Consider the following 12,027-nt stretch of genomic DNA (forward strand, 5'->3'; position numbering starts at 1 on the left):
ACTAGCATTCCTCACTCCCTCTGCCTGGCCACAAACTCTTCTCTATTCTCCATCTGACCTGTGCCTCCCAGGTGGTCTGTCCAAAGAAGAGGAATCTGCTGTTTTCTCTCCATTGTACTGACTTATCTCTCACCTCCCCACCTATTTTTCTTGCTTCTCCCTCTTCCCTTGACCTCCTCCTTTCCTTTTCCAGTCACTTCATTGTTCTCTCCTTACCTTGATTCTTACATTAGGCCGGACTTCTTTCCTTTACTCCTTTTCCCAAGCCCCTGCCTCTGTGTCTAACCCATTTCCTAGCCTCCGTTGTCCTGCTGAGCCAGCTCTCCCCTCTGTTTCCTGACTACTAGGCATCCCAGCTCTCCCCGTGACCTCTGCTCAGTGGTCTCCCTAAGGCCCAGCTCTCCAGCACGTCTATGGTGCTGCTGTTGCTGCATACTCCTTCACCCACTGCCATGTTTTCATTCCAGGCCCCTGAAAAAGCCTGCTCCAGGGATGTGTTCCAGCATCTTTGCAGGCCCAGCCCTCTCTGTCTTTTCAACATCTCGCAGCTCTGCTGGTGCAAGAGCCTTCTGCTCTGTAGCCTCTCTGTGCCTCCCTAGCTCTGGCTGCCATTCTCCTCTCTCTCCCCTTCTACTCGCTGTCCGACTGCAGGTGGGCAGTCCTCTCCAAGTTAAGCAAGCAGCTAGTGTTCTGGGGGCTGTATCTATGCAGCTACACAGACCACCTCTCCTCTGGGGCACCCCTTCCCACCACACGCACTGGAGGACTCAACAGTAAGGGACTCTTGAGCAGCTGCCTCCCTGAGTGAGGAGTGCGCCTGCTGGGGCGGGACTTCTGTAACAACTGTTTGTTCTGCTGTCCTTCATGACGCACCTGCAGGAGCAGGATTTCTAGTTATGCTGTAAACACAGACAGGAGACTGTTGCTGAGCAAAGAGCCCATAACATGCAAAGGTGGGTCCTAATAGCAGAACAAAGGCGAATCAGCTGTCAGCACACTCCCTTCTACCTGGTGAAATCCCCTGGCCACCTGCCATCTTCCTTCCAGTGGGTTATGTGTGCTTAGCTTGCGCTGCCTACCTGGGATCTCTCTGTGTGTGCAGAAGAAGGTGCTGGTGGGCAGACGCCACAAGCTGTTGTGCATGCCCCAACGCTGGCACTAGGTCCATGGCCCTACTCCAGGCCTAGGCAGGGCCACCGAGTGAGGTAAGAGTTGGACACGCTTGGAGTGGTGGGTTTGGGGCCTAAAGCCAGGATGCTTCAGCTCTGGGGAAGCAGTGGGCATGCTCAGGCTGAGGTGCGAAGAGACTGACCTCTGAGGAGTACGTCTTTACCAGACACCATCTAAAGGGGTAGTGGGCTTGAGGGTGCCGGAGATCAGATATTAGTGCTCTACCGGGGAGGGATGTTCAGGGCCCAGGAGTTCTATTTGTATAGTGTTTTGCACACTGAACTGCAGCTGCCAAATGTGTCCGTGCTTATGCTGCATATAATCTGTTAATGCTCAGGGGTGTAGGGTGCATGTTGCCCCCTGGCCCCAGGCACAGCGTGGAAGGCTCCTGTGCAGAGCTCCAGCGGTAACAATGACCCACTATAAACAATAACTCTTTCCATTCCCATGCCAAGGTTGGTGGGTTTAGTCTCCCATTGGATATACGAGAGACTGAGGCACAGGCAAGGGCATGGAGGGACTTGTGCCCAGGAGCTCTGACTCTTAATGCTGTGCTGTGAATGGGGTCTTGGCAGGCTGTAAAACAAATTAAACTGAAGAAAGGCTACTGTCGTTCGAGAAGAGCGGTTCCCATGGGAGTCTCATCGGCATCACTGCTGTGCTGTTGTTGGAATGCTGTGAATTTCCTTATGTATAACACTTTCCCCTCTTGTTTGTGCTGAGTTCTGTACATCCTGCTGTACTCTTTTCCCTGGCTCAGACCAATGCGTGCCTTCATTCACAGGTTGGGAAGCCCTGTAGGTTGGCTGAGGCTGGTGGTTCCTAGCTCTGTGCCAGGGGCTTTCACAGATAATGTGCTGCTGAGAAAGCAACAGATTTTGGGTTAAATTCTTTCTCTTCCCTTTGTCCTTTCTTCTCACCTAGCCATGGCACCTCATGTCTCTTTGCACAGGTTCCCACTTGCTGTCTCTGACCTCTGGACTAGAGGTGTGGTCACTGCAATGCCAGCTGCCAGTTACTTATCTCAGCTCTTAAAGGGCAACTAAATCAGCTTTCTTAGCTGCCAAAGGCGAGGGGGCAGAAAGGAGAGCGTCAGCTCTGACGTTGGCTCTCTGTCTACTGCCCACACATATTGTTCCTGCAAGTGACAGTGGCTCTGTATTCCCCTCCTCTTGGAAGGGGATAGGCCCCAAAAGCTCTTCCCTCCTTGAAGGAGGTGCAGCGAAGAGAGGAAAGGACTTGCAGAGAGGGGTAATCAAAGGCCTGGCCTACACTAGGGAATGCAGTCAATCCCAGATGCGCAATTCTAGCTATGCCATTAGCATAGCTAGAATCTTCATATAAGATTCGACTTTCTGCCCTAGTGTAATGTGGAGTGCTTCAGGCTCACGCCGACATCCCTTACTCCATGCAGTAGTGTGGAGTACCAGAGTTGACGGCTGAGCGCAGAGGCCTGTTTTTGCCGCATCTTCACAGATACAGCAAAATCCAACTCCAGAAGACTGATCGCAGCATGTTGAGTGCTTGGTAAGCATAGACCTACCCAGATCCTCCAATGCCTGGTTCCTAGCATCCCTTCTAACTTGTCCGTGGAGGTGGAGCTCTGAGCAGCTTCTCTGTTAGAATCTTGCACCATTGTAACTCCCTGGGGCCAGGCTCTAACACTCACCAAGGCTCTGCTCTTCTCTCATTGATAGACACGTGTATAGGTGAAGGACTATGTCTACAATGGTGTACCCAAGGGAGGAAAAGCTGGACAAGTTGAGTCAGGAGGAGATCATCTCCAACACCAAGCTGGTGATGCAGGGGCTGGAGGCTCTGAAGAATGAGCACAACTCCATCCTGCACAGTCTGTTGGAGACCATCAAGTGCCTGAAGAAGGATGAGGAGGCCAACCTGGTGCATGAGAAATCCAACCTGCTCCGCAAGTCCGTGGAGATGATTGAGCTGGGGCTTGGGGAGGCCCAGGTGAGCAATGGGGGGGTGTGATAGAAACACCTTGGTAGGGGTCGCCTAGGATTCTGGCAGAGGAGGGCACGCACAGCATGTGCTATCTCCAGGGGCTGTAGAATCCTGTGCCAGATCGGAGCACGGCAGTGACTAACCTTTGGCTAGAGAGGCCGATAGGGGAGCTGCCTTGAGGAGAACCCTGTGCTAGTACTTGTGCTGGATTACTGGTGTTGTTGACTCTCTCGGCCCAGGTGATGATGGCTTTGTCCAACCACCTGAATGCAGTGGAGTCTGAAAAGCAGAAGCTGCGTGCCCAGGTGCGGAGACTGTGCCAGGAAAACCAGTGGCTGCGAGATGAGCTAGCAAACACCCAGCAGAAGCTGCAGCGCAGTGAGCAGACGGTGGCCCAGCTGGAGGAGGAGAAGAAGCACCTGGAGTTCATGAATCAGCTGAAGAAATATGACGAGGATGTCTCGCCATCGGTAAGGGTCATTGCTGCTCCCAGAGCCATCCCACAGGCTGAGCCAAAGGAGGGACGGATGGGCCTTCCACAAGTGCCCAGCCTCCATGGCTTGCGCTCTGGACTTCCAGCAATATCTCACAACCCTGCCCCCGGGACTCCGCCAGCCCAAAAGGAGAGTGTTTTGTCACATTTGAACCAGGGCCTGCCAGCTCAGGAGCCAGCTATGTTATGGGACCCTGCCTGATGAGAGGGAGAGTTGGGGTGGGGTCTGGGCTTAATGACTAGGGGAACAGGGTCAATAGGGTGGGGGGAGCACCTGCCTGACCTCAGGGGGCACTGGACCCTGCACAGGATGAGGTGGGAAGTTTTGTCTTACTGGGGTGCTGGCACATTACACTGATGGTTCTCTTCTGCTACTCACCTACCCCGCACCCAGGAAGAGAAGGAAGTGGACTCCACAAAGGACTCCCTGGACGATCTGTTTCCAAATGAAGAGGAGGAGCACGGCCCAGGATGTGAGTAGCTCCGGTCTCTTCCCCTGTTCGCCTGCTTTCTGCTGGGGCCTGTAGTAAGAGCGCCGGCTGGCTAGAGGTGTGTGGGTAGCCCACCCTGGGTGGTGGTGTGAGCCCAAGTGATGTGCTGCATGTTCTCCATGCCCAGCACTGGCCTGGTTACCTGTGTGTGTTTTGCAGTGCCCCACCAGCACAGCAGTGCAGTGGCAGCTGCCCAGCAGGGTGGCTATGAGATCCCAGCACGCCTGCGCACTCTCCACAACCTGGTGATCCAGTATGCGTCACAGGGGCGCTATGAGGTGGCTGTGCCACTCTGCAAGCAGGCGCTGGAAGACCTGGAGAAAACATCAGGGCATGACCACCCTGATGTGGCCACCATGCTCAACATCCTGGCACTAGTATACAGGTGAGCCTTGGGGTAGGGAGCAGGACCCTGCCACTGCAGGAGTCCGCATCTGGCAGAGTCTCCATCTGGAAATTGCTGGGGTCAAGTGGTGGCCATGAAGTCTAGACCCCGTTAACCTGGGGTGGACTTTGTAGGAAGCTGTGGGAGAGCTGTAGGGATTTGGGCTTGTTTAGTTTGCAGAAGAGAAGAGTGAGGGTTGATTTGGTAGCAGCCTTCAACTTCCTGAAGGGGAGCTCTAAAGAGGATGGAGAGAAACTGTTTTCAGTGGTGAGAGATGGCAGAACAAAGAGCAATGGTCTAAAGTTACAGAAGGAGAGGAGTAGGTTGGTTATTAGGAAAAACTATTTCACCAGGGGGGTGGTGAAGCACTGGAATGTGTTGCCTACAGAGATGGTGGATTCTCCATCCCTAGAGGTTTCTAAGTCCTGCCTGGACATAGTTAGGGTTGATCCTGCTTGAAGCAGGGGGCTGGACTCTGTGACCTCTTGAAATCCCCTCCAGCTTTGTGATTCTGTGATACATGGGGAGGGATGGGAGAGGGTGGGCTGGAATGGAAGGAGAGCTGTGGTTGATGAAGCTCCTGGGACTTGGAAAAGGCGGCAGGGGTAGGGAGGACAATCACCCCAGGCTTCCCGTGTTCAGAGTCCCAGCACTCTAGGTCTGGACTATGACTCACTGGCTTTGTGCTGCAGGGATCAGAATAAATACAAGGAGGCAGCTCACCTGCTAAATGATGCACTCTCCATTCGTGAGAAGACACTGGGGAAAGACCACCCTGCAGTGAGTATCTGCTACCGCGGCACTGGAGGCATGTGTCCCAGCTGGCTGGGATGTGGGGGGCAGGCAGCAGTGTAGGGCCTACCATTACGTTCTTCTCCATGATGCACATGGCTGGAATGCTTTCTGCTTACACAGCAGTTTGCCATGGAAAGCCCCGGGGGGCGGGGAGTGCCCACACCCCACACAGCATGGCACAGTGGGTGAGGGCATATGCAATCTGTCTTGACTGCAGCAGTTTTTTGGGAAGAGTTTGAGCTCTACGCTGGGCATCCTGGGTAACTCTTTGGTGCCTCCTTAATAGAGATGGCGCCTGCAGCTGGATACAGGCTAGGCAGCGTTGCAGCATAATGCCAAGCTCCTGCTGGGCCATGCCCCAGCCGCTGCAGTGGTGTAGGCGAAGGAGCCACCATGGCCTTACTCCCCATCTCCTGCTCTCCCTTTTGAATGCTCCTTCTGGTTCCTTTTCACTTCCTTGGGATGTGGCTTGTTCCTGTAGGTTGCTGCGACGCTCAACAATCTGGCTGTTCTCTATGGCAAGAGGGGAAAGTACAAGGAAGCGGAGCCACTGTGCAAGCGAGCCCTGGAGATCCGGGAGAAGGTACGAGCTTGAGCCCCACCCCCACCCCCAAGCGCTGCCCCTGAGTTCTGGGGCACCGTACCGTATCGCCCTCCCTTGACTCTTCCTGTGTGCCTGCCCAGGTGGAGGGGAGAGCTCATGATCTGAGGGCTTCAGTCACTCAGCCAGAGGTTGGGTCTGTTACAGCAGTGGGAGGTAAGGTCTGTGGCCTGTCATGTGCAGGAGTTTGAACTAGATGATCGTGAGGTGCCTTCTGTCTTTAGACTCTGAGTCCTCAGTGCCCTGAAAAACATCTAGCAGGTTCCAGCTGTTGCCCCCTGGCCCCAGTGCTGACCTCTGCCACCTGCTGTCTTCCTACCTCTAGCTTTTTGTAGGTCCAAGGTCTCTACCTCCATTCATTGCCAGAGTACCTTGTCCTGACTCCTCCCGGTATCCTGCCCCAACATGGCTGCAGGTCACAGCCACTGAGGGGCCAGCTGGAGGCTGCTTGCTCCTTGCCTTTTTAGCTTCTGGGAGTGCTGGGCAAGGGCCATTCCCTCAGTAGAGCAGGGCGATCCCAAGAGTCCAAGGAGGAGCAGCCATGATGTCCCCAGGAGCCTGTCATGGCCTTGCAGGGGATGCTCTCTGAGGCCTCTGTTCTCTGGCTTCCCCAGGTTCTCGGCAAAGACCATCCGGATGTGGCGAAGCAGCTGAACAACCTGGCGTTGCTGTGCCAGAACCAGAGCAAGTACGAGGAGGTGGAGTACTACTACCTCCGGGCGCTGGAGATCTACGAGAGCCGCCTGGGCCTTGATGACCCCAATGTGGCCAAGACCAAGAACAACTTGGTGCGCCTGCCAGGGGAATGAGGCAAAAGGGGTCTCAGGGTGGGGGGGACGGGAAGCAACTGGGTGGGAGGGAGAGCTGGGGATATTCAGGGCTCTGGAGGCTTGATACACTCGCTGTATTGTCCGTAGGCCTCCTGCTACCTGAAACAAGGCAAATACCAGAATGCTGAGGTGCTGTACAAGGATATCCTCACCCGTGCCCACGTGAAGGAGTTTGGCTCTGTGGATGGTATGTACAGCCGGAGGTGAGGAGCCTGGCCATGGCTCTCTGAGGAGCTGTTCCCCAGCCCAGCGGTGGGACTGGCTTGAGGCACTTTCCCTTCTGCTGTCAGGATGAGTCCCTTCTAGGCCTGCTGCACTCTGCACCCTGCCGGGGCGTGTCTCAGTGCAGCTCACTTCTCTTGGCTGCCTGACGGCAAGAGAAGGGCCCTGCTTCCCCCCTGCCGGCTGGCACCCTGGCCAAAGACCTAGGAGAGTGCAATGAGGCTGTAGAGTGTGGCTAACGGCAGTTGTGCTGCCATCCCTGAGCATGGCTCTGCCTTGCCCACTCCCTCGACCGTCCAGGAGTGGCTGGAGGTTTTCCCTGGGGCTAGGGCAGGTCATTTATGTGTGGAAAGCAGGTCAATGACTGTGAAACCAACAAGGAATTAGCAGCCCAGGATGGGGGCACAGCCACGCCAAGCTTCCATGACCAGGCTGCTGGTACAGGCAGTGTCCCTGGGAAGGGCAGGAAGGGCACTTTCTGAAGCCAGTGCCCCCGGCTCCTGTGCTAGGCAGGTGGGGTAGAGCTCTAGGCTGAGTTTGTGAGCAGCCCTCTGTTCTGTTTTTGTTCACAGATGAGCACAAACCGATCTGGATGCATGCGGAGGAGAGGGAGGAGATGAGCAAGGTGAGGGCAAGAGGTCAGACCAGCACAGTCTCTGACAGTGGGCAAATCCCACTGGCAGAGCTTGTGTGCCAGGGGTTGGGGGGTCCTGTCCTGGGGAATAGAAGAGACTCCAGTTCCCAGAGTGGGGTGGGGTGTGGTTTCTGTAAGCCCTGTGGAGCAGCAGGCACTGCAGCTGATCACTGCCGGCAGGGTGCAGGCAAAGGGACGGAGGGAGGCAGGTGCTGCATCCGGATGGGATGCATCTGTTCTTCTGTGCCTGGGTGGGAGGAGGGCTGCACTCTGGCAGGGGAGGCCTGGCTGTGCCTGCATGTTTTCTCTTTACTTGTAGTGCTCTCCCTAGGACACGCTGGACAGCAGAAGAAGGCAGGATGGCAGCGTGTTTCTGGGCCACAGACTTAGCTTCCAGCCCCAAAGGGCCTCGAAAGCCGCCTCACAGCTCGCTCCTGGGGTAGAGCATAAGGCTGATCAGTGAGAGGGAGCCTGAGAGGAGAGGCAGACAGGACTGGGAAGTGGCTGCAGTCTGCTGCCTCCAGTATCTCCCCCCCCAGAGAACCTCCTCATGTATGCAGCTGGAGTCAGAATGAGGCCCCGTGTTCAGGCCAGCAACCTGTTCCTTATGGCCCAGCTCTGAGCCAGGGTGACTCAAGGCAGCCAGATCAGACAGCACAGGGCCTTGGGAGCTAGGCTGCTCCCTGGTAAATGGAAATTGAGCCTGGCACTTGTGAGGGAGAGGTAGGTGTGCTCATGAGATGGAGTGAGCTAAACAGACATCGGGGGCGGGTGTCCCTTCTCATGCAGCAGGCAAGATGCAGAAGCACTCAGCATGCCTCCCTCACCCCCCTTCTCTCTGCCACTGCAAATCCAGCAAAGAGGCCTCTCACTGGTCTGTGAGCATGTGCAGCCAGCCATCAGGTCTGGCAGAGTTACTGGCTAGACAGCCGGGCTGGAGTGAGAGTAACTAATTGTGAATGGTGCAGGTGCTTGGCCCCTCTGAGATCCCCCTCTGTTTCTGGAAGCTGTTCCAGCTTCAGTCCCATACAGCCCAGTCTAGTCTTGGTCTCTCCCATGACCTCTGTTCCCCTCCAGCTGTGATCTGTGAACCCCAGCTCTCCTCCCCTCCCAGTGTAGTCCCTGTAGGATGTGGAGGGACCCGTGGAGAAGCAGAAGCCCATGCTGGGTAGGAAGGCCTGGGGGAGAGCAGAACTGCCGAGATTTGTGCACACAAGCTGAGGGGACTCAGGGCAGCAGTGATGTTCCTTCCCTAAGCTAATTTGTCCCTGGGTGGTGGGTGCTGCTTGCAGCCACAGCTCCATCTGAGCAGGCTGCCAGCCCCTGGGCCGGGGTTCCAAGAGCCTGCTGGGTCAATACCAGCCTTACTGTACCTGAGCATCAATGCTGTGAGAGACAGACCAGCTGTCAGCGTAGTTAGCCAGAGCTGGGCACAGCCTCTGGGAAGAGAAGAGAGTGACCCAGCAGTTGTCAAGGCCAGACATCTAGCCCCTGCTAGCGTTCATGGGGTCTCCTCCTGGGTGCCAGGGGGAGAGTGTCTGGAGGTGCCACTGCTGAGCAGTGGAGTTAGACTCTCCCTCCTCTGCAGCTTTTTGGGTTCCAGCCTGGCTCTCTTGCGGAGACCACTTCTGGATGGCTAAATCATACGTAGGGTTTGGAGGTACTGCTGGAGCTTGTGAATGTCCCTCTTGGAAGGAGAGCAGGTACCAACCCTTGTCACTGGTGGCTGTTCTGAACGTCGCCCTGCCTGTAAGCAGCCAGGTGATGGGCAAGTGTGTGGTGAGGCAGCCTCAGAATTCCTGGAGGCCTGCTGCAACTTCCCCATCCCTGTCCATCTGTGCGAGGGCACGTGCAGGCGAGGGTCTGGGGGTGCAGTGCCAGCTGCCTGGATGGCGCAGGGTCAGTGCTGTCCCCGGGCTGGCTGGAGGCTCACCTAGAGAAGAGATTCTGCTGTTTGCAGAGGGGCTCTCTAGAGATTGATGGATGGCATATGGCCACCTTCTGTCACTGAAGCTCGCTACTTTTGGGCCTATTGCTGTGTGGAGGCCTGCCTGCGCTATTGGCCATGGTGCATGGGATTGCTGATGGGAGCAACTTCGTGCCCTGTTGCTTTCCCTGTGTACCCAGAGCTCTGTGGCCAGGTGCACTGTGAGCCCTGGCTCAGGCACACGGCATGTGCCAGGATACGTAAGGGGCCTAGGGAGCCTTGCATGTGTCAGGAGGCTCCACGTTGGCCCATTCTTTGGAAGGTCACCACTCCTGGCCCCTGCTGTCTATGGGCCTTCGTGTTGCTGAGAGCTGGGAGGAGCCCCCTTGCCAGGAGGACTGAGGCAGCAGCTGAGGCTAGTAGTTCGATCAGGTTATTAGTCCCCAACATCCCTGCATGAGCCCTGAGGGCTTGCCCATCTCTGGGGGGGGGGCTGGGCATGCCCCAGGGATGTGCCATCCCAGAGCTGAACCATTGGCCTTCACCTTTAGCTTGAGTTAGAGAAGTGAGATGGCCTCACACTTGTCCTGGGTGGGCAGCAGGAGAGGACGCTGCCACCCTGGGCTGCCTGAAACTGCCCTGGCCTGTGTGGAGCAAGGTGGCTTCTGAGGCCTGCCCCACCCCTTCCTGCTCCTAGCCAGAGCAGCTCTGAGGTCCAGCACCCAGCCCTTCTGGTGGATGTTTGAGTAGTTGCTCTCTGATCAGGGGCCAGACCTGAGCCTTCTCTCCGCTGTGCAGGGCTGAGGCACTTTCCAAGCTACTGCTGAGGACAGACTGCAGGGAGGGGTGGGGGCTCCATCTCCGGTTCCACGTCCTCCAGGTGAACTGGGCTGGAGGTGGCTTCGTGTCCTGGGCATTCTGCAGTGCAGCTTTGCTGGTGCCAGCCACCCCCAGGGCAGGCTGGGCCTGTCCCCACAAGCTGGCGGCAGTGGGCTGGGTGGGAGAGGAGAGAGAGTCTGTGGCCAGTGGAAGGTACGGGTGCTGCCTAACCCACGGTGGACCCCAGTTCCCTTGAGCTGTGCTCTCTTGGTTCTATTCAGCCGTAGCCCAGCCCTGCTCCCGCTGCCTTGCGTGCCGGGCGGCCCTCCCCCTGCCATTCCTGGCTGCCTGTCTCCTCCTATTAAAAATCGTCATGCCCACCTTCACAGAGCTGCACTGTCTTTCTCCTTGCCGGGCGTTGTACAGAACCTCATGCTGTGGCGCTGCTGGGGCTGAAGGCTTGTGGGAGGGGCCAAGCAAGGCAGGAGCCCCTGGGAGGGAGGATCTTGGGCATGGCAGTGGCAGCTCAAGTGTGGGCAGTGCCCATGGGTAGGAATAGCCCCTATAATGGGGCTTGGGAGGATGTTCTGTGGTGATGCCAGCACCGCAGGATGCAGCAGGTATCTTGGCAGGAGACCCCGTGGGTGTTTAATGTCAGAGCTAGGAGACGGTCCTTCTCACACAGCAGTGGCGTGCTGTAACTGGGATGCCGCCAGAGCCTGGGTCCAGCCCAGACCTGGACAGCTACCCTTTGGTTTCATAGTCCCACGGCAGCCCAAGTCAGCTGATGGAGGCCAGGCCCAGGTGTGGTGGTGTATGGTGTTCCCCAAGAGGCACCAAACAGACCTTGCTGGAAACAGCAGCCAGAGAAACTCAACTGCTGGAGTCTCAAAACCCACAAGCAAACTGGGTTTCCATACAGCCAAGTGTGAATGTCTAAACCCAGGAACAAAGCAGGTTACAGGCTGGGGGGCGGCTCTACTCTGGGGAGCCGGGACTTTGACAAAGAGCTCCTGCTGGGTGACCAGCTGAACATCAGCTTCCACTGCATCACTCTGGCCAAAGGGCTAATGCAACCTGGGGCTGTGTGGACAGGAGTTTTGAGGGGGAGCAGGGGGTGATTTGACCTCTGCATTTGGCACTGGTACAGCACTGCTGGAGGCCAGCCGGGGCTGCAGCCTGCCGTTCAAGGAGCTGTTGAATTGGAGGGGGCAGAGAAGAGGCAGGGCTGAAGGGTTAGAAAGCTGCTGCCTTACAGTGACCGAATAAAGGGCTCCGTCTACTGAGCTTAGCAACGGGAGGGGAAGGGCTGCGCTGCGGGCAAATACTTCACATGAGCTCGTCGGTGTGGCAGACAAAGGTGTAATACCACCCCTGGCTGGAAGCTGCGGCAGGGTTTGGTCATTGCTAGGGCTGGGTGCTGTTCTCCAAGCTGGTTTTATGGAAGGGGCTGGGTGCAGGGTTGACTCCAGGCCCCATGGATGGGGTGAGTCCTGCTGTCTGTCCGGTGTGGTGTAGCCATCACACTCGAGCCTGTGTCATCCTGGGGTCACGTTGGGAGCTGGCAGCATCTCCAGCTCAATCACCCAAGTCTGGGGCTGGTGGACTGGCCTCAGAGGAAGGAGGAACTGCAGGTAGGCGATCTGCAGGGCCTGCTTGGGCTCCAGTGCAGAGGGAGCACTGGGCATGGCCCCCTGC

At 56.7% G+C, this 12,027-nt stretch overlaps 1 protein-coding gene across 6 annotated transcripts in view; it reads left to right on the forward strand.

Annotated features, from left to right (window-relative positions):
* The window catches only part of KLC4 (kinesin light chain 4), a 56,680-nt gene that overhangs the window by 15,324 nt on the left and 29,329 nt on the right, over positions 1-12,027 (forward strand). For 5 of the 6 annotated variants that reach the window (XM_074989261.1, XM_074989265.1, XM_074989266.1 and 2 more), the window contains exons 2-10: positions 2,868-3,138; positions 3,372-3,602; positions 4,020-4,098; positions 4,276-4,501; positions 5,194-5,281; positions 5,778-5,879; positions 6,512-6,685; positions 6,815-6,914; positions 7,522-7,574. In XM_074989261.1, the coding sequence (XP_074845362.1) occupies positions 2,890-3,138; positions 3,372-3,602; positions 4,020-4,098; positions 4,276-4,501; positions 5,194-5,281; positions 5,778-5,879; positions 6,512-6,685; positions 6,815-6,914; positions 7,522-7,574 (1,302 nt within the window). In that variant the 5' untranslated portion in view covers positions 2,868-2,889. Of the gene's footprint in view, positions 1-2,605; positions 2,698-2,867; positions 3,139-3,371; positions 3,603-4,019; positions 4,099-4,275; positions 4,502-5,193; positions 5,282-5,777; positions 5,880-6,511; positions 6,686-6,814; positions 6,915-7,521; positions 7,575-12,027 lie in introns of those variants that run through there. The other variant, XM_074989262.1, reaches the window with a different exon arrangement.

The sequence above is a fragment of the Carettochelys insculpta genome, chromosome 3 (assembly GCF_033958435.1).
Source record: "Carettochelys insculpta isolate YL-2023 chromosome 3, ASM3395843v1, whole genome shotgun sequence".
Classification (NCBI taxonomy): domain Eukaryota; kingdom Metazoa; phylum Chordata; order Testudines; family Carettochelyidae; genus Carettochelys; species Carettochelys insculpta.